General features: G+C 40.0%; 1 protein-coding gene and 1 pseudogene across 2 annotated transcripts; one reads left to right on the top strand and one right to left on the bottom strand.

Moving 5' to 3' along the window:
- The first annotated feature begins 1,102 nt into the window (after positions 1-1,102).
- On the top strand, positions 1,103-11,980 carry LOC120287285 (annotated as a pseudogene).
- LOC104440039 (TMV resistance protein N-like) lies at positions 10,330-21,839 on the bottom strand. Of its 2 annotated transcripts, none has more exons than XM_039300603.1 (8): positions 20,758-21,839; positions 17,191-18,298; positions 16,753-17,034; positions 16,346-16,664; positions 15,070-16,256; positions 12,206-12,964; positions 11,690-12,129; positions 10,330-10,907 (listed from the first exon to the last, which is right to left on the bottom strand). In XM_039300603.1, the coding sequence occupies exons 1-7, from the start codon at positions 21,240-21,242 to the stop codon at positions 12,061-12,063; spliced, it is 4,209 nt and encodes a 1,402-aa protein (XP_039156537.1). In that variant the 5' UTR covers positions 21,243-21,839; the 3' UTR covers positions 10,330-10,907; positions 11,690-12,060. The 2 variants fall into 2 exon arrangements, with proteins under 2 accessions (XP_039156537.1, XP_039156536.1); XM_039300602.1 differs by having other exon boundaries at positions 10,330-10,887.
- Between the last annotated feature and the right edge of the window lie 963 nt (positions 21,840-22,802).

Raw genomic sequence — 22,802 nt, 5'->3', positions numbered from 1 at the left:
CAAAATTTTTATGTTCTTAAATTACGTGTCTCGGATAGGTTTGAAGCTTCCTCTTAGCTGATGCCCTCCACGTGTTCGACAAAATGTCTGACTGAAATGAACGCGTTCATTCTCGGTCCTCCGTCCATTTTTAGTGTTCCTAGCTTGTCAAATGCGTTCCGGTAAACTTCCACTGCTAGCCTTTGCTTTGACATCCCTTGTGTCGTGGTTTCTTTCGGCGAGCGACATGTTTCGGCGGCGGCCAGTTCTCGGTTGGCGAAGACAAGGGGTAGTGGTGGTTGTGGTGCGGCCACATATGACAGCTTCGCAGTACCTCGACGTGGCCTGTGTTGTGCCCGAACTGCTCTGATTAAAACTTGGGGGCCCTTTAGCTGTTTGCATCAGCCATTGTTCCTGGTCCTTGGGAAAGAACGATGCGCGCGTTCGGGCAAAGGAAATGCTTCTGTGGAGCCGCGAGTGGGAAGACGTGGGATTGGCAATGGCTAGAGTGGGCTTGTGTGTTGATAGGGGTCTATTGGGCTCAACAAGATTTGAGTCTTCGGTTTGATTTAGAAAAACTTGGCTTCTGTTGGGCTCAATGAGAGCTTAGCCGTGGTGGTTTAAGAAGGGAGAAAAGATTTGGGCTGGTTTAGGGGTCTTCCTTTGCTTTGGGATGGCCTTCTTTTTTATTCCTCTTCGGATGGGCTTCATTTTTGGGAGGGACCGAACTGAGCCTGCGTATCAGGGCCAGTCCGGCCGCGGGATTGGCGATCCGGATTGTTTCCGACCCGGGTCGGTTCCCACCCTTTAATATAATATAATATAATATAATATAATATAATATAATATAATATAATATTGTTTTTATAAATTAAAAAAAGAAAATCCCTAAAATTTTTATATTATCTAAAAATCATAAAAAGCTTTAAAATAGTCTTTGAGTGGTTTTTTTCTTAAAACATGTGAAAAATCCTTAAAAGCAAAAATAAAAATAAAAACCATGCTTAAATTCTTGAAAGCAAATGTCGGATTGCTATTTGTGCAGGCGGGAGCGCGGCGGCGAGGGCCCCGGGAGGCGGCGGTGGAACGATGCGAAGGGAGGGAGGGGAATGGATTGTCGAGCATGGCGGATGGAAATCGAAGGCGAGAGCTGACGATTCTCTTTCGGTTGTGGATTGATGTGATCATTCTGGGAGTGGAGACGGAGGTGGTGACGGAAATGGCCGATCGTCGGGCGATTCTTGCGGAAGGGAAATTTGACTCCCGTTGCTTGCATGGGGAAATTTCGACAGGTCGTGCTGCAAGGAGGTGGTCGCGGGACGACACGTGCGCCTCATGCGTGGGCTCGCACGGGGGGAATTTGAGACAGGGGCATGCGAGGTTCGGACACGTGGTGCTCCGGGAGGAAGTATCGCGCGACTGGTTTCGTTTTCGTGGACCTTATCTAAACGATAATTAGGTTACGGTTTATGGGTTTACTAAAGAAATCGAGCGTTTGATTCGAACGCGGGAGATTTCGTCTAATATATATGGATAGGGCGATTTTCTTTTTTCTTAGCTAGGTCATGACGATGGCTAGCGACCGGTCACAGATAAGGATAAGGTCGCCAGAGGTCGGTGAGGTCTTGGACTCTGATGGATTCTTTAATTAGTGATGGGCCTAAGTTGGCCCGTCCGCCTATGCTGGGCCCAAAAGGCCCGGCCCACAGGAATAGGGCCCGTGGAGGGGGAAGGTATAAAAGGGAGGAGAGAGAGAGATGACACTGGAAGGAACGAACGTACGTACGTCTTCCCTTCTCCCGCTCTCTCTCTCTCCCAAAAAGAAGAAAATAGTGAAGCGCAAACGGCGACACCATCTTCCCTTCAAGGCGAATTGACATCATCGGATCAGAATTTCTTCCTCTTCTTCAGCGTTGGTGTCTAATCTGTGGCTAACAAGGTACGCTCGAATCCGTGGTGTGCTTTAAGATCGGTGATACGTGGTTTTCCCGGGCTTCGCTTCCGCATTGATTTAGGGGTTCGATTTAGTGTCGAATCTGGTTTTTCGGGGATCAGTCATTCCCAACATTGGTATCAGAGCCCTAGTTCACGTTTTTCCCGACTTGTTTGACGTTTTTTCATTGATTTTTTCGCGAAAACCTTTGGCCGTACGGATCGGGGCAAAAATCCCGACACCCGAGCGCTGTTCGGCCATTTTTCTGAGTTTTCGTAAGTCGAAATTGAATTCTGAAAACACTGGGTGAAAGAGGTTGTCAAGACGAGTCCGGCGACATGTTGTGCGTCGCCGGACGACGCCGCACGCGCCCACACGCGCGGACAAAGCCGCGCGCGTGGCGCCATGCGCCCGAAGCGTTGGCTTCGGCCAGCGCGTACGTCACACGCGACGGCGGCGAACCGGTGCATCGATGACGTCATCAGTGACGTCGGTTGGCCGGGCGGTCACCAGCCGGTGACCCGACCGGCGACCCGGCCCGACCCGACCCGCGGACGCTCGGCACGCGCGTGGCACGTGTTAGATGACGTCTGCGTGACGTCAGCCCGTGCACGCGCGTGGCACGTGCGGGCGGTTCGAGCGAACCGGCCCAACCGGTCCGTCCGGTTCGACCGGTCCGACGACTTGACCGTTGACCGACCGTTGAACGTTGACCGACGACCGACGACCGTTGACCGTTGACTTTGACCGTTGACCCGAAAAAAAAAAAAAAAAAAAAAAAAAGAAAAGGAATTTGTTTCTTTTTCAATTATGTCTGTGTGGGTTGTAGGTAATCCATTTTTCATTCTGCATTTGTTGCATGAATCATGGAAAATTATGTATTTTTCATTTGTTTATTATGGATTATAAGTGATCCATTTTAGTTCTCGCATTTGTTGCGGGGAACTATGATGCGTTATGCACGGATACCGCAATCCCAAGAACGGACGAAGGAAGAGCTAGACTGAAAAGGCTGATGAAAGAGTTAGCTGATTATCGGTGGCTTGATGGTGATTTAGTATCACACATGGTCAAGGTCAATCGGATGATACAGAAATCATCTCGGAATGGTTATCTTATGCCGGACTTTGAGAAGGTGCCGGCTTTGATGAACACTCTTCCACCTGAATGGCAAGCAAGTGTTAGATCGGCTATGGGAGGTCAACGTGGTCCCGGATTACAGGGGGCTAGTGGAAGCTTTTGTAAGAGAATACTATAAGATTGAGTTGGCCAAAACTTCAACCCTTAGATTGAGCGCCACATGGCGCAGAGTGAATGGGCCTTGGTGGCGACAAGAGAGCTCTCCAAAAGTTTTTCCATGGTTGGCAAGTGTGCCTTCAGTTTTCTCAGATGTTTTGAAAATAAGATTAGAAGGGACTTTCCCTAATTATTTCTTAGATTAGTTTGAGATGTTTTTTGAGTGTTGAATATCTCTTTCTATGTTGATATTTCTTTTTGGATATATTACTTAGTGTAATGAATTGTTGTATTAGTTGAAAGCATTATTATTTTATTGGATGTAAATTATCTGTTACTTTCTGTTAATTGCTGATTGCTGTGAGTAATTAGCTGTGGGTAGTTTAGAAGTTTTTTGTAGCTTCATAGAATTGATTTTGCATATGACAATCATATTAATGATAGTTTTAAGTTAGGATTTTTGGAGGATGATTGGAAACGTAGTGACCTTTTGATTCGAAACCTTACTTGAAATTATTCATTGATATGATGGGTCTGCAGGCAAAGTGGATGCATAAATGATAGGCATTAATTATTCATGCACATATGTCTGATGTGTTCAGATTGATGGATTCAGCAACTAAGAACGTAATTGCTGATGTGAACGGTAACAATTGTGAAATATTGAATATGAAGATTCAATATGTGCTGGAAAAGCAAGAAGCACTAGAAGCTCTTGACCATGTTATGGAAGATCTTGAGGATGCTGTGCGCCACCTTGAGCTGGTAGAGGACCGCTTAACGGCATGTGAGCTGAGAATAGACATTTGCAATGCTGGTTCTAGCTTAAAAAGGGCTTTGAGCTCTAAGCGCAAGCATATTAATTCGTTCAATATGTGGGAATGCAAAGGATCAAGTCCTTATTGCAAGAGATCAAGAGTTAACCAACACAATAGAGGAAAACGTCCTCAAGTGAAGAAAATGTTAAGGGTGAGGTGTTACAATTGTGGCAAGAAAGGTCACTATGCTCGCGACTGTCGTGAGCCAAAGAAGGTAAACACCTCGTGTACATTTGAGAACTTTACTTTTGTGTCAAGTTCTGTATTATTAGCTGAATCCAATCCTTTGTGGACTGTAGATTCAGGAGCAACATACGATGTAGCGAAGGACACAGGATCCTTCGTGGAATTCCAACGAATACCAACTGGAACTAAATGAATCTATGTGGGAAACGACTCCAGAGCTGAAGTTAAAGGGATTGGCACCTGCCAACTGAACATGTATGGTGGGCGCACCTTGTTCCTACATGATGTTCTAAATGCTCTGGAGATTCGTCGAAATTTAAGTGTCTGTTTTGATGTTGGTTAAGCTTGGTTTTAGTGTGAACTTCCGTAATAACGGTGTAGTTTTGTATTTGGACACAAACTACTATGGTTGTGGTCACTTTCTAAATGGTCTTATTGTACTGAATGTTGACTGTGGTGATGTCAATATGTTATTCCCTTGTTTCAAGTCTTTTACTTCATGTGATAATGATGTGAATGTGTGGCATACTAGACTTGGTCATATTGGCCAACAACATATGAATAGACTAGCCAAAGAGGGCTTGTTGGGCAATATTGAAAAAGTCGATTTGCTTATATGTAAACATTGCCTAGAAGGGAAAACGACAAGGAAACCATTTGGAAAATGTAAAAGAGCTGAATTTCCTCCGCATTTAATCCATTCGGATGTCTGTGGTTCAATGAATGTGAGAGGAAGGCATGGGGCTGTTTATTTCATCACTTTTATAGATGATTATACTCGATTCGGATATGTCTATTTGATTTCTCATAAATCTGAAGCAATAAGTTGTTTTCAAAAGGTTTATGAACTTAGTAGAAAATCAATTAGACAAGAAAATAAAAACATTAAGATCCGATCGAGGTCGAAAATATTTATCTGATGAGTTCAGAAAATTATGTGGTGAAAAGGAATAAAAATACAGTTGTCTATTCCATATACTCCTCAACAAAATGGTGTTGTAGAGAGAAGAAACAGAACCCTACTGGAAATGGTTAGGCCCATGATGGCGCATGCTAACTTACATATTACTTTTTGGAGTGATGCGTTGTTAACTGCTGCCTATATACTTAACCGGGTGCCTTCCAAATCAGTTAGTTCCACTCCATATGAGTCATGGACATGTAGAAAACCGGACTTAAGTTTACTTAAGTCATGGGGTTATGCTGCCTATACTCATGAATCCTCTCACAAGTTTGGGAAATTGAGTCCCAGATAAAGGAAGAGTATTTTAATGAGATACTTCGAACACTCGAAAGGGTATGTGTTCGTAGGTGAGCAGGAAAGTGGGAGTATAACTGTGAGTCACGGGATGTCACATTCTTAGTGGATGAATTTTCCTAAGAAGGGCGAAATAGGAGAAGATCACTCCCTATTTGAAACATTGGATCAAGATAATGATATTAATGGAGTTCGTCCAAGTGGGAGTAATATGAGAAGTGATGAATTGAATTCAACTCATTCCCAATTACAACCATATGATGAGACGATGTCATCATTATCTAATCCGAGTGGGAGCATAATTGGGAATGATGTGCTAAGTGTACAATCTCCCATACGGCGAAAAAATTGCCAAAGTATTCCCCGTCGACGTCTTGACATTGAAGGGGAAACTTTTATGATTGCTCCGCAAGATGAGGATGAGCCAAGAAATATTAATGAGGCTCTTAAATGCCCTAGTAAGGAAAATGGATTTATGCAATGAAAGAGGAGATGGAATCAATGAAGTCAAACCAAGTCTGGGAACCGGTTGATCTTCCAAAAGGGACGCTTGAGCTATTGGGAACAAGTGGGTTCTCAAAATAAAGCGAAAGGCTAATGGCTCGATAGAAAGGCATAAGGCTCGCCTTGTGGCGAAGGGATATAATCAACAGGAAGGAATTGATTATGTAGAAACATTCTCTCATGTAGTGAGATTTACCTTGATTTGCATAATTCTGGCAATAGTGTTTGGTATGGATCTTAAGTTACATCAAATGGATGTAAAGATTGCTTTCCTCAATAGAGAATTAGAGGAAGAAATAAATATGGAACAACCTGTTGGTTTCATAGTAAAAGGCTAAGAAGAAAAGGTATGTCGACCTTGGGGGTCAATATATGGCCTTAAGCAGTCGTCAAAACAATGGTATATACGATTTCATAATGCCATAATATCATATGACCTTACAATGATAGATGAGGATCATTGTATATATATCAAAATATCCAAGGATCAATTTGTGATCATATCATTATATGTTGATGATATACTAATTGCCGGAAGTAATATGGAGTTTATTCATACTGTCAAAAGTTGGTTGTCTTCCAACTTTGAGATGAATGATATGGGATTGTAAACCCATAAACACTCATATTGCAAAAGGTGAAGGATTGAGCCATATACTGTGTCCAAGGACTCCACAAGAGAAGGAACAAATGAAACATGTTCCTTATGCTAGTGCTGTTAGGAGCTTGATGTATGCTATGATGTGTACAAGACCTGACATATGTTATGTAGTTGGAATGGTGAGCAGATACCAATCCAATCCAGGTCAAGCACGTTGGAAAGCCGTTAAAAGAATACTAAGGTATCTAAAGGGGACTGCTGATTATACGCTGAGTTATTATGGAAAGGATCTGCGACTCTAAGGTTATTCTGATGTTGATTGGGGAGGAGATTTAAATAAAAGGAAATCTACCTCTAGGTTTGTTCTCTTACCGAATAATGGCACCATATGTTAGAGCAGTAAGAAACAAAAGTGTATAGCCTTGTCCACGATGGGAATTGAGTTCGTCGCATTATCAGCAGCAGTATAAGAAGATGTTTGGCTTAAGAGATTTTTTGGATCATTTAGGTGTTATTGGAAGTGCTGCAGATTAATTGTTGGTTAATTATGATAGCCAAGCAGCAAAAGCGTACACCAAAGATCCAAAATATCATGGCAAGACCAAACATATAGATACCAAGTATAATTTTGTCATGGATATGATTGCACGAAAAGATGTGAACTTAGAGTACATACTACGCATAGAATGGTAGCAGATCCTATGACAAAGCCAGTACCTAGAGATGTGTTTTGTGGCCATATGAAATCTCTAGGACTACGTAGAGGCTAATGTACTGAATATTATAATTTTCCCTAAGTGTTCACATATGATGAATTTATGTTTTTCATCATTAATGCCTATGAATCTTTGTTTGATCTTTATGCATCTTAATGCTCAGTGCATTACTTTAAGTTAGGAAAGTATGTTGGACAGATATGAGATTAGCCCACTCACACGGGTAATCGCCTCTATTTACTGTGTGATAAATAGAGATGAGACTGTTTTTAAGCTTATTATCTAGGTGATAATCGAGAGCTCAAACTTAAAACACGTATGTCGCCTTAACTAGGTGTTAAGATGATGACATAATACTTACTATGTCCGAGAGTAAAATACCCCACATATTTTATTTTATCTGTCTATGATGCTAGATGTGAGTTCTGATGAATTTAGTGAATGAGTAGATATGTGAACTCAAGTTAGACATTGGGTATGTCTGAACTATCATCTGTACGGTATTGAAAGGTGTAGACATATGCTCCATGGGAAAGGAGTTGATACCGTAATACGTATTTCATACTACGTATGCATGAGACGACCAATAAGAGTGGCAAAAGTTTGATCTCAACTTTTTATGTCGTGTGAGACTCTTGAGGAAAAGAGTTCCTCAATTTTTAGTCCCCTCATGACTCTTACTTATTCTCAAGATTTCTATTTAGTGTTTGTTATCTTAGGATGTTGCCAATGGTCATGAGTTTGATTCGATCTAATGGGGCATTTCTAGAAAAGCAAGTTGAACTGAAATTGAGAGTTTGAAGGAAAGAGGAAGATCGATTTTGGAGAATCACATTGTAGTTTTGTATTCACCGGTTAACCAATTATGACTATCTTTGGGATAATCATAATTGTGAATACAATATATATATCATTGTTTAAAATATCATTGTTTAAAAGAGATCAAGAGAGATATGAATGTGATCGATCGATCTAGGGTACTGCATACTAAATTTACTCGGAGTGAAATGCCCATTATGAGCTGCTATATATTCCTAATAGATGTATGGCAACGAGCTCTCAAAGTATACTGGTCACACGGATTATTCACCGGTATGAATGTTGAAAAGAGGAAAAGAGGATTCTGTTCGGCCCACCATGTTAAGTGAGAGTCTATGATGGATTTTCTCTGATGGGGATGAGTAGGGCTGTCCGCCCATGTTGGTTTTGGACCACCATGTGCGAGTGGGAGATGATGGATTCTTTAATTAGTGATGGGCCTAAGTTGGCCCGTCCGCCCATGCTGGGCCCAAAAGGCCCGGCCCACAGGAATAGGGCCCGTGGAGGGGGAAGGTATAAAAGGGAGGAGAGAGAGAGATGACACTGGAAGGAACGAACGTACGTACGTCTTCCCTTCTCCCGCTCTCTCTCTCTCCCAAAAAGAAGAAAATAGTGAAGCACAAACGGCGACACCATCTTCCCTTTAAGGCGAATTGACATCATCGGATCAGAATTTCTTCCTCTTCTTCAGCGTTGGTGTCTAATCTGTGGCTAACAAGGTACGCTCGAATCCGTGGTGTGCTTTAAGATCGGTGATACGTGGTTTTCCCGGGCTTCGCTTCTGCATTGATTTAGGGGTTCGATTTAGTGTCGAATCCGGTTTTTCGGGGATCAGTCATTCCCAACAGACTCAATAGATTGGTGACCTTGAGTTTTGCTACATTAGAGAGCGTTGAACATCGGGTCCTAAAAGAAGCTTGCCGAAGCTGTCAAGCTCGTGCATGATGATATACTTGATATAATCCGGAACAGGAAGAAGAAGCTGCTCCAAGAGAATGATGATCGGCAGATAAAATACGACGGCGACCTCTTGTCGTGGTTCCTTGCGGCCGGGCACAGTGAAGAGATGGTGCGGGACATGGTGATAAGCTTCGTGATGGCTGGAAGGGACACCACATCGGCAGCGATGACGTGGCTCTTATGGCTGCTTGCTCAGAACTCGAATGCCGAGGAAGAGATCATGAACGAAGTTAACTCGATTCATGACTGGAGCTACAACAAGTGCTTGGACTTCGAAGCCTTGAAGGAGATGAAGTTGCTGAAGGCATGCCTTTGTGAATCAATGCAGCTGTACCCGCCAGTCGCGTGGGACTCCAAACACGCTGCGGTGGACGATGAGTTGTCGGACGGGACCCCAGTGAGGAAGGGCGATAGAGTGACGTACTTTCCCTACGGGATGGGGAGGATGGAGGAGCTGTGGGGGAAGGACAGGCTCGAGTTCAAACCGGACCGGTGGCTGGTGGCACCGGGAATGGAAGGTGGCGCCGAGGGGAAGTTTAGAGCGGTGAGTCCATACAAATACCCGGTGTTTCAGGCAGGTCCGAGGGTGTGCCTCGGGAAGGAGATGGCCTTCATCCAGATGAAGTACGTCGTGGCGTCGATCTTGAGGAGGTTCGAGATCAGACCGGTTCTCAAGAACCGGCCGGTTTTCTTTTGTTATTTCCATTGTTGTAATGTTTCCTTATGAAGTGTAATCCTCTATAATATTTTTATATGTGAAAAATCACCTCAACAAACTGTACATTGACATTAAATAATGATTTTGAATTTGACATTCATATGCGGAAGTAAGAAATTAATTTTGATTGGGCATGATCAAGAAATGAAATTCAAGAGTGTCATGACTAGGGGGTAATTTGTGAACTCCAACGTCGTCCCGCAGCAGAATTGCAACTTTCAGGATCGTCCGCAACACTGGCTAACTCATATTGGCCTCATCTTTCTTTAATAGGCATTCGACAAACTCACAGCCTTCGCCTAGGGCCGGCGAGGCTGGCCTTGCCTAGAGGCCCATGAGCCCATCGGCAACCAGCAAGGAAGGGGGGCAGGACGAGGTTTAGGCTGCAGACTTCTGAAGAAAAATGACAGGCTTGGTTCGGTCATACAGTGATATGTTTCTCATGAATCATTTAAACAATGAATGTGCATAGATTCTGGAGATGAGTTTTGATGCAAAGTCTTGGTTGACTTCCTCAGATAGCAAAGTCTTGGTTGACTTCATCAGATAGCAAAGTCTGCCTCCATTCTGAATGTACAATGCGAATTATTTCACATTCTAGTGCAGAATTTATAAGAAAATCACTTAAATCATGCAGTCCCAAGAATTACAGACCAACAAACGGCAGCTCGGTAACCAATGATTTAGTCTTGTAATGAAGCTCAGCTCTGTCTTGAGTTCGAAAATGGAGAGGAGACTTTACAAATCAAAGGTTAAAGGAGATAAAGCTTTCTTCCTGGCCTTGCTACGAGATGATCTGCTGATTCTTGATCGATTCACGGTGGGAGTCTTAATCTTATCATGGTGAGACTCTCTCAACAGAGAGCATCAATGCTCAGACACGGTTCTTGATCGAAACCCTGAACTTGCTAAATAGCAGTTAAAGGGTACTTACAAACTGCGAAGAAGCTGTTGAGTGTTGAGGTAGGTGTATGTTGCAGTTTTCACCAGTAAAGTAGAAATCCTCTTCATCTCGTGGCCGTGAAAGGGTCGGTCTGACGTTTTGAGGAATTGGTTCGAGAGAGGCTGAGAGCAGCTTGCGATGGGGTCGTTGAGACGGTGGTTTCATGGCCGTCGAGAACAATAACTTGGAGGCTTTGAAGCTTCTGGTGGGCAGCCTCTGGGAGATCATGGCACGGGCTTAGGAAGTTTAACAGTTGGGTAAGGACAAAAAACAAGGTCATAAAAGTCTTGACAGATAATAGACAATATACGACAAGACTAATATTAGCAAATTTGTTTAATGTCAGATTTTTTTTTACATGGATGCGTACTAGTTCTAGGAAAGATACGCAAAATAAGTTAAAAAATTATGAGAAAATGATAATAATAGATGTTGAGAAAAGTTAAGAAAATTAGAATGTACTACAGACTTATGTGCATCATGTATATAAGAAAAGAGTATCATTGAATATATGATAGATTATGCAATTAAAATTGTTGGAATAACAATTTCAGTAATTGGAATTGATGGAACTTTTCAATTATTTCCAAAAGGGATGTCAAAATAAACAAAAAAGAAAGTAAGTTAGAAAGTATTCAATTGGTTTCTAGGTAGAGTAAAACAAGGAAGTATAAATAAAATATGAAAAATTGGCATATGGAAAACCCCAAATAAAATCAATTTTCCTTTGGTTGGATGAATTTAGGAGAGAACACTGAAGTATCATCATAAAGGGCGACTGGCAATAAAGAAGAATGGAGTAAACCTGCTAGTTTAGAAGAAGTATATGCAGCAACAGAACAAGGTAATTATAGTAATTATTCTTGCAGTCATTAGGCAAACAACTTGACAGAATGGAAATAAACCAATGGGAGAGGCCAGAAAAGAAGAACCGGAAGCTACTGTAACAGAAATGAGACAGAACAAAGTTTACTCGGGTGCCGAATGATTTGCACATCTACTAAATATGATAAATTACCTCGTTCTTATGACGACCTCGATGTCTAAGGCTCAGCCACGGCCGGGCTTGAACCGTTGTCCGTCCCTAATCTTAAATTCAACCCCATTTCAGTTGTGCCCTTTCTTGAACTTGAACCTCTTACCCTTCCTGAACTCGAAGTTGTGCCCTCTCCTGAAGTTGAACCTCTGCCCCTTCCCCTTCCTGTACTTGAAACTGTGCTGCTTCATGAACTCGAAGCTCTGCCCCTTCCTGAATCTGATGCCGTACTCTTTCCCGAACTGGAAGCTGCATCCCTACCCGCCTTCGTAGCTTTGCTGTTTCTTGAACTTGAAGCTGTACCCCTTGCTCTACCTCTTATGGCAGGATTCCTTCCTGGGTTTAAAACACATCTAGTCCCACTCCCTCTTTCTCTTTTTTGCAGGTACTCGGTCAGTCTCCACTGTTCTATCCGTCTTCACCTGGACCACGTCGAAATTCCACGTAAGTTTTTAACCACCGCACAATTAAGATAATGCAAAAATCTTCAGTACTTACAGAAGCAGTTTCCATCTGATCCTCAACTTCAGTTGTAGCTTTGCAGGGCATCTCATGATGTTCGTCTCCTTCGCACTGTTGGGAAGTGGACTGGACAACATTTTGGACGGCAGGTTCCACAGTCTCATCCCGCTTCTCCTTCCTATTTTCCATTCTCGCCGTTTTCCCTTCATCAACAGTACCATGGTGCCCAACCTTTCCGTCCGTCATTTGCCTCCTATTTCCCGTGGCCTCGAAATATTCTGCATTGCCCAGCTCGGACTCGAAATCATCAATAGAGGAGGTGCTATCCGTTTGGCTTTCACCCTCACTTGAAGAGTCTAAGTCTTCCTCAGGACCTGAAACGTCCCACTCAGCTCCATCTTCATTGGAATACACATCAGTCTCCATTCTCCATACCTCTCTTAACGTACTTATCGTATCGTCGTCGTATCCTTCCGTCCTGTCTACTGCCCCCAGGACGTCCAATATAATGAAGCCTCTTTTAGATGCTAGTTGCGCCATCTCCTTCACTTGCTCATCACTCTTGATCTCTATGCCCTTGTTGCTCTCTTCACAAAAAATGTCCTCTTGGCCTTCCCAACAAGTCTCGTACCACATTCTCTTCACACGACAGTGGAAAATTTTCATGCAAGCAATTAATCCCTCATATGTCACTGAATCAGGGGTGAAATTTTTCCTTTCCGTCGTCGCCAACCAAGCCGATCCATCACTTGACCTTGATCCAAAACGGAATCTGATTGTGAAGGGATTTTCCATCTGTTATGTAACAGATTCAACGCAAGAGTCAAACAACATATGTATTGAATGTACATCAAGCCTTTTTGCATATTTTCCCGAAATTCAATACCGCACAAACATCATTCATTAGTTAGGAATAAAAGTGCTCATAGCTCAACTTGCTTTGTTCCACTGCAACCTTTATGGTTTAATTATTAGATTGATTTACTAATTTGATTTAATTAAAATAATAGTTACTCGCACTAATTATTACATTCCATACCAAGTAAAGAAAAACTAAAAACATAAAAAATAAAAGAAGGTAAGAGTCTTGCTATTCGAATTCCATATGTAGTTTCGTTTCTCTTTTTACTTTTTATGTTCTTTTTTCAGCCAACGTTAATTCTTTATCTTCTTTTCACTTTAATTACATTAATCTATTAACCTTATTGTAGTTCATGTACGACTATTATGTATTTCAATTACAATACTAACGTAAGTGCAATAGTTTTGCAATATGGAACTCAAAAAAAGGTTTTATTTTCCACTTTTCAAGTGAAAAATCCATAACCATGGGAGACAGTTTTAAATCAGTTTATGAAAATCTATATGATGTTGTATTCTTTCTTAATCTAAAGTAAAATGCTTAAGAATTATTTAGTGTCTCTTTCAATCTTAAGTAGCACTTTTTAGTGAAATAATATGTTCACTCGTGTAAGAGTTACATTGTCACATAATATATGACTATTTGTTCAAGTAATATGTGCTGTAATTCACTTTGAAATGGTCCAGTACTATGGAAAGACGTGAATTCCCCGTGGTCACAGTCTATTTTACTACTAAAAAGACATAGTCAACTAGTCTAAGCCCATAGGTAGCCAAAAATGGAAACTAGTCAAGCCCACTTGCATCGGAACAGCAAATATGTAACACAGTTAGTGCTTAATTTGCAAGTTTATAGATTATCCTTGATTAAATTGTATGGACATTCTAACAGAATTATTAAAGAAAGAGGCAAAACAAACGTTCTACAATTTGAATAAAAAGTAATAATCGAATAAAATAATCCATGATTACTACTATAATATGAATAAAAAGTTAAATTCATGCATTCATTATGCATAATGCAAACAAGAGTTTAGTAGAAAAGGACATCGTATAATTTTTTTCAAATGTACAATTTGTAATCTATTATCTTATATCTCATCTTTGAAATCGATTTTTGTGAAGTAATGCCTAAATAATGATTAGATGAGTTTTTCTTTTAGGCAGAATATAAAATTAGTTTAGTGGCATTATTAAAGAACCAAATCTGTCCAAACATCAAAAAGGCGTGTAGAGATAAAGTGACTAAAATAGAAAAGAATATGCAACCAAAGTACCTACAGCAAAAAAAAAAAAAAAAAAAAAATGGGAACCTCAAAAGAGGAAGGAAATATTACTTTAGGAACCGAAAATATCAGACACCTAAGAAATCGCATGCAAAAAGAAAATGGCAACTTTATTGGGTGGCTAAAGAAAGGAGGACATTGGCCAAGAAAAGGAAGCAAAGCTTCCTCTAACATGCGTGGATACGATGCCTGGTTAATAGAATTAGCTAAGAAAATTCGGTTAAGAAAAATGAATCAATCCGTTATAGGAAATACTTGAAGGCTATGCAGACTGAAAAACTAATGGATGCGACATAACCTAATGTTTTAAAAAATAAGAACTTAAATATTTTTTTTTGGGTGCAGCGAAGGTGGATGGTATGGCACAGCAGTTCCAAAGTTCCAAGGACATCATGACTTCAAAATAAGCAAATGTCATATCACTCTATATCCAGCGCTCGATTATATAACAAGAAAAAAAAAGAAATGGCAATTTACAATACTTTTATTTGCGTATTTATCTAATTTATACAAGATAAAATTTCAAATTAAAAAGAGACATGATGAAGGAACACTAAAGTATTTGAAATTATCTAAAGATCATTTCTGATAAATTTTCTTTGTTTGATTAACAAATACCATTTCATCCTTGTAAGTTTCTGATAGAGTTGTGTAGTTTCACTGAATTGCATCAAAATGAAATTAGAACAAATCAATTTTTAAACATGTGGATACACACATGGCTACCATATATCGATGAAGAAGACATCGTACCTTATCTGGCTTGGATTCAATGTTTGATGTATCCAGAAGAAATTCTTCTCTGTAACGCTTCATATACATTTCATATGGGATGCTCGGCACTGAATCTCCACACTCCTCTATTTTGACAATGCAATCATCAGGTGTGTTTGTGCAGGATGCATCAATCAATTTTATCAATGACATGCACCGTGTGATTTCCAAATGCTCTAGCTTTGTCAAGTATGATAACCCACTTATTCTTCTCAGAGATTTGCAGCCATAAACCGAGATGGATTTCAATGATTCCGAAAGACCCAAATATTTTATCTCGACTAGGTCTGGACAATCTGACACATACATATTATTTAGCTTCCTTAATTCCAAAGGAATGGACAATCTTTGTAGCAGTTTACAATCCATAAGAAGTAATATATGTAGTTGTGGAAGTCCATCGAGTGGAATGTCTTCCACTTCACAATAAGACAAATCTAAAGAATTCAAATTTCTGAAACTCAAGCAGGAGGACGGAAGCTGCAGCAGGGTTTGCAGATTTAGGTGAGACATAGTAAGTCTTTCTAAATGATGAAGAGAAGCCAACTCTAGAGGTGCAGAGATGTTTAGCAGATCCAACTGTAAATCTTTCAATTTAGATAACCTCCCAATCCACCTTAAGTTGCATCTGGTGATTAGGTTTGATTTGCTTGTCATGCCATAGCCATCGCTTAGATATAAATCAACCAAGTTAGTAAGATTTGATAGATTTGGAACTGATAACAATGGTCCAGAAATAAGAAATAAACGGGTCAAACTTGACAGATTTGACAGATTTGGAACTGATAACAATGATCCACATATAAGAACTAGATCAGTCAAACTTGTGGGAAGCTCTGGCAACATTTGAATATGATGACAATCCTCTAAATATAGTGTGTCGAGGTGATGAAGCTTGTTGATTGTCTCCGGAATTCTGGAGATACGAGTGCGACCTAAATTTAGTAATCTTAAACATGACAATTCCCCAATTTCAACAGGGATTTCACCTTCCAGCTCGTAATGCCCATAAAGATTCAATTCTTGAAGATTTACCAACATGCCAATGCAACTAGGTAATTGCCAAACATGATGCTTCTGATGAATAAATGCTCCTATTACGAAATACAAGACACGCAATGATTTTAAATTTCCAATAATGTCGGGAAGTTTCCTTATCCTTGTGCCTGTCAAAAGAAAAAATCTCAAGTTTCAGATGACATATATTTGGATTTTAACTTTCCAATTGAGTTTGGAAGTTTGGTAAAGCCCTTACTTGATAAGTTTAACTTTGTCAATGAGGTTAAATTGCCAAGTGAGTCTGGAAGTTCTCTCAACCTCGAACAATTATATAATGAGAAGTGCTTAAGCTTCACCAGTGCCCCCACTTCTTTAGGCAAATCTACAAGACCCGTGCACCATTCAACCTTTAACTTAATTAGCGATTGTAGATCTCCGATGAAACTTTTAATTCTCTTTAGGTTGTAGCAGTGTGCAACTGTCAACCTCTCTAAACCCAAGCATTTAGAGAAGTCTGGGATTGTCGTTATGGCATAACACCTAGTTAGAGATAGAACTTTCAAATTCCGAGCCCCCTAATAAAATGGATGACATGTCAAGTGTAAGAACCATTGCATAGTATAAATTGAGAATATTAGACTAGAATTAAAACATGTGATGTACCTTGATCAAGTCCCATGCTTTCGAATCATCCTTGAAGCCATTCAAGTCAAGTTTAAAAACGACAAGATGATCCAAATACAAATTGTTAGCCCTAAAATTCGGATGAGGAGAATGCCAAGAAATCCATCTCAACTTTGAATGACATTTTACAAAGTCTCCAGCAAAAGTTCCAGTGCCTAACTTGAGGAATCTTAGGTTACGTAACCTTTCAAACTCATCATTTGTGATCACTATGGGGTAATTCAATCTATTTATACTAAGCGCTTGAATCTTGTCCTTCCTCTGCAAGATCAATTTTGCAATGATGTGAAGAAGTTTGTCTGCTTCTAACCATTACGTTTACAACTTGAATAGGTAGTAAAAAAAAAAAACAAAAACAAAAGATAAAATCCTTAACAAAAAGGAAATTATACTAGCAATGGGAGATTTCTTACTTACCTCTTCAGTTTTTATGATTTCAAGGGCTTCTTTTGCAATCCACAACCTACTTTGCTTTTCAAGGTCACTTGAACTTTCTTCACGCACAATTTGCCTTCCCATGTCTATTAGTTGATCATGGATACAAATCATATTGTTGTGCCCTATCTTTATCAAGCATTGACTAGTAAGGACATCAATTCCTCTTTTAGGATATAATTGACAATCGGCCCACATGTAAATTGCATCGGTCATCTTCTCATGGGAAAAGAAGCATGCTATATCAAGAAAAATTTGTTGCTGATATTTGTCTAGGTTGTCATAGCTAATCCTCAACTTCTCTAGAATCTCTTTCTCTGGTACTTCCTTTAACCTGACTGATGTCTCTTTCCAAAATGCTTTGTCTTTTCCTTTAAGTAGTGAACCTACCACTTCAATGGCCAAAGGAAGCCCTCCCATATGTGAGACAATATCACTTGAAAGCCTATGAAAATCATCGCAAGCAAAGTCCGCACCAAAGGCATGCTGGCAAAAAAGCTGAAATGCATGACCATAATCCATCTTTTGCATCTCATACTCTAGAATTTCACCTTTGAACCCCTCAACTTGTAGAATAGTTGTGTTTCTTGTTGTAATGATTATCTTGGATCCTGAATGTAATGAAAAATTTCCTATGAGTTTCCTAATGTGCTCTTTATTATCAACATCATCCAAAACCAAAAAGACCTTCTTAGTTGGGAGTGTTCTTCCTATGCTCCTCATCCCTTTTTCAATATCCTTAAATTTTCCCACAAATCCACAACCAACAATGTCATATAATAATTTCTTCTGCAAATGGACGAAGCCTTTTTCAGTCAACGAGTTTTCTCGAACATTCTCAAGGAAACTACAGCACTTTCCAAAGTGGGAAGATAGTTGATTGAAGACGAGTTTGGCAAGAGTTGTTTTACCAATGCCACCCATTCCATAAATTCCAACAAGCCGCACATCATCGTGGTTGACATATAATAAATTTGTCAATTCTTTTACCCGATCATCAACTCCAACTAAAAGTTTAGTCACTGATTTGTATTTTATCTCCAGCATCTCCAATACTTTTTCAACAACCGATCTGACAATCTTCGCTTGGCTGCGATGTACATAAGTGCTTTCTTTAGATGACTAGATTAAATTCATATCCATGCATCACGAACGTTTAAATACATTGAATAATCAATATAGGCTAATTTGGTAGAATTCACTCCATATGTTTTTCCATATATGATTAAAGAAATTTTTGAAGACTATAGTATTGGCTTATTTGATGGCCAAAGTACAAAATGGCAACTATATCGAGCATACATAAAATTTCGACATTTATAGCTAAACCTAGAAGAAAAATTGAGCGCTCATAATAGGAGATTTATACAAAATTTCTTCTAAGGATCTGAGTATGTCAAGTATAATGGCATTTAAAGAGCTGTCTCACATCGAAATTGAAAATCGAGAGATTCGATTCCCATGGGATTAGTTTGGTGGATGAGGAATGGAGATATGTACGTGGATCAAGCGCACAACAACAAAAAAATTCTGGAGCGGCATGTTGGGCACATTGACTACATAACCCAAAAGCATGAGAGATTTTCAAATCCAGCAAATCGTGCAAAAACAGCTCATTTGCATTGGAGAAGCTAATGGGCGCCCACATGCTATGTAATGCATAATAGGGGTTAATTCACCATATGTTTATCCAAATTTATCAATTGACAGCCAAATTATGTATCGTTATTGACGAATGATGATAAAATACAAAGTTGTTGATACAAATGCCAAATGATTACCCTTAAAACAAGATACAAATGCCTTGCGGGGCCACGTAACTACCTTATGTTTGAGCCATATCTCCTAGAATTCATTTTCACCTTTATCGCATTGGATTAGATAATACAGGTGATTACCATATCAAGACTTTCTAGTTTGCCTAAGATAACGCTGAAGAAAGGAGAAAATTAAAATAATAAGGACAATTTGCAAAAACCATTTCCACGGGGAGAAGTCTTAAAAAAGTTTTAAACCTTTTACATTTGTATCAATTTAGTCATAAACCTTTTTTAGTGACAATTTAGTCCTAAACATTTTTACTTTATGCGAATTCAGTCATTTGCGATCAACTTTGGCTGAATTTTACTGGCTGGGTGTCGGCCAGTTAATGTGATATGATCGATATTGACGTGGACAACTTTTAATAATATTTAATTTTTTTGAATTTTTTTCTTTTTTCTTTTTTTTTCCCTTCTCCTCCTTCTTCGGACCAGTTATCGGTTAGTGACCGGCCATTGGCAAGCCTCATTGGCCACCTTGCCAATGCCCACAAGGGCGGCCTCGAGCTAGCCTGGCATTAGGCGGCCAAGTTTGCCCTTGCCACCCAAGCCAACCTCACCCATGGTCGGTGAGGCTCGACCCTTGCCAGTCTGGCTCAAGGCCACCCTCGCGGCCACTAGTGAGGTGGTCAGCGAGGCTCGCTAGTGGCCGGTCGTCAAGTCGAGCGATCGGCTTGAGGAAGGGGGAGGAGAAGAAAAAAAAAGAAAAAGAAAAAGAAAGTAAAAACTTCAAAAATATTACAATATTATTAAAAATTATTCACGTCAACACCGATTGAGCCACATTAACCGGCCGGCACCCAGTAAGCAAAATTAGACTAAAATTGGTTGGAAATGACTAAATCGGCACCAAGTAAAAATGTTTAGGACTAAATTGGCACTAAAAAAGATTGGGAACTAAATTAGCACTAGAAAAAGATTGGGAACTAAATTGACACAAATACAAAATGTTTAGGACTTTTTTTTAACACTTCTCCCATTTTCCATGCATATCCACTTGCATCTCCACAATTTATAATTTACAAATTGAATCCCCAATTTTCACCTTATTTTTTTCAAATTGCATTTGTTACCCGAACTTATTAATTTAATTTCCATTTTCTTATCAAAATTACCCTCACCTTTCTGCTTGACTTGCCACCATCGACATGTAGACGCCGCCGGTCCTCAGCCGCCCGTACAGCACTAAGTTTTGGCATCCCCTACGCCGAGAGTCTATATATGTATATATATCTCCACAGCACTAGGAGGCCTCCATGCTCAGAGTTCGGCAACAGTCATTTCGGCACGGTCCAGATCGAGGTTGTTTGGCCTCGATTTGAACCTATCCACGATTTTTGCAGAGTTAAGCGTCCCCAAGATGATGGCCCAGTCAGTCTTTACATGTTCTCAGGATGTTCTCGATTAAATATTTAGACGTGATTTTTCTTCACCGAATCTTAGTTTACTCGTGTAACTGGTGTTTCTTGAGGATGCAAATTGCATGTTTTGGGTTGAAATTTTTCTGTAGATGCAAACTACTAATTTAGAGAAGTGAGGATGCATATCAAATTGAAGCTATCGACATGCAGGGGAAGCAGAGGATGTAAAGGTCAATGAGAGCAGCAATTGCAGGTAATTTTCAATAGCTCTGTTAAAAAAGGAATAAAATGAATCATTTGACAGGACAACGTTGTATCCCCTATAAAGAGAAAAGGAAAAATAGGTAGAGATCTTAAAAGAGTATTACCTTTGATCATTTTTTACATTCCATCCCTTGATTTCATCTACTTGTGCAAGAGCTTTTTTCCACGCTTGGACTTCGTGAGGAAACCTCTTCTCGTGTTCCAAGAAAGCATCATCATATAATGGAGTCTTAAGTTTAATATCCTCAGGTTCCACATCAAAAAATATGGGAAGGATACTTTTTTCAACATCAAACTTGGACAAATTGTCTACTATGTGGACAAGCTCACGGAGACACCATTTACTGAAAGCATAAGTTCTAGAAAAGATGGGTATATAAATTCTAGAACCATTGATAGCACGTAAAAGGTTCTCACCAATGACTTCACCAACACAGAGTTCATCTTCGTCCCTGAATACACGAACTCCAGCATCTACCAAGCCATGATAGAGGAAGTCTGTGAATCCATGACGAGTGTCAGGTCCTCTAAAACTCAAGAATATTTGGTACTCATCCCCTAATGCCCATGCAACATCATCAGTAGTCATTCTGGCCTCTGAGTTTGCCCTAGCTAGGGAGCTTATTACTACTGGATCTATCCCTTTCTCTCTCTCTAAAGAAAAGGTTGGTTTGTGAGGCTTTAGCTAAGAACTAAGCTAAGGTTTTCAATATGAACAAAGTGAGTGGGTACCAACTATGAAGCACGGACACGTTGCTCGTGCTTCTGTGTTGTGTCCGACACGTGTCAAAGCGTGTCAAACATGTCGACACACTTGGACATGCGGTCAACTTTTCTCGACATGCGTGTTCGGAAGACGATGGAGGGTGGAGGCGAGTGAGGGCAAGGGAGCAGAGGCCGTGAGCGACGGTGAGAGACGGCCAGAGAAAGAGCTGAACAAAGAGAAAGAAGAGAGAGAACACAAATTCCCACCGACAAGATGAAGCCACGCAATGGACCACTACGACAGTGAGAGATGGCTAGAGAGAGCAGAAACTGAGGCAAGGGCCGCCACTGTTGCGATGGATCGGCGATGAGGAGGAGGAGGAGAAGGATCAAGAGGAAGAGGAGAGGAAGGGGGTCGTGCGGAGAGGAAGGTGGTCGTGTGGCGAGGAGGAGGAGGAGAAGGATCGAGAGGAAGAGAGAGGAAGGGGGTTGTGCGGCGAGCAGCGAGGAGGAAGAAAAGGAGGGTGGCTAGGGTTTTTGACAATAAACAGGGGAACTAAAAAGTAATAATAAAAAAAGGGGGACGATGGTGTGACTTTTTTGAGTGTGTGTTGGGGGGGAGGGGAAGAAAAAAAGAAATAAATTTGGGGTGGAGGGAAATGGACGAAGGAAAGAAGGGATGGATCTTTGGGGAATTTTTTTTTAATCGGAAAATTAAATAAATGAGATTAAAAAATAATTTTGAAAAATTAAAGTATTGAATTTTGAATAATGATAAATTTTGGTCATCGTAGAAAATCATGGATTTATTTAAATAAATTTATTTAAATTTCTTATTAATTATTAGTTTCATCAATAATATTTGTTAAAGTTAAAAGCATGTTTCGCATTAACTATGAATATATCTTTTGAATTTCTAATGAATTGATTTATTAATATTATTAGTGTAAATTCATTATAGGCTATTTTTTCAATTAATTATTTATTTATGAATTTGAATCAAATTAATTAAAATTAAAAATATTCATTTAATATACAACGTGTCGCAACGTGTCAGAATTCTCTATTTTTTAGAAATGACATGTCGATGTATCGTGTCGTATTGCATATCGGTGCTACTTAGGGTGCCAATACTTTAAATCCTTGGCCGGCTCACTTTAAAATCAATTCTTTTTTTCGTCATTTTCCACCTAACCCACCGCAAGTAGACACCGAAGAAGGTGACCAAGACTTTTTAACAAGTTACGAAATTTTTTAAGACTCCTTGGGAGACAACAGAGGCGAATCAGAAGTTCCTCAATTTCCTTTTTTTTTTTTTAATCTTTTCCTTTAAAATAAAGTCATTGGATCTTTATACTATTGCGGAATGTTTAATCAGCTCCCTAAAATTTTTTTACGCGATTTGGGTTCCCAAGCAATATACTTCTTTATTCATATTGGTTAT

This window comes from Eucalyptus grandis, chromosome 8, assembly GCF_016545825.1.
Source record: "Eucalyptus grandis isolate ANBG69807.140 chromosome 8, ASM1654582v1, whole genome shotgun sequence".
Lineage (NCBI taxonomy): Eukaryota > Viridiplantae > Streptophyta > Magnoliopsida > Myrtales > Myrtaceae > Eucalyptus > Eucalyptus grandis.
This window is presented reverse-complemented; position numbering and strand designations above follow the sequence as displayed.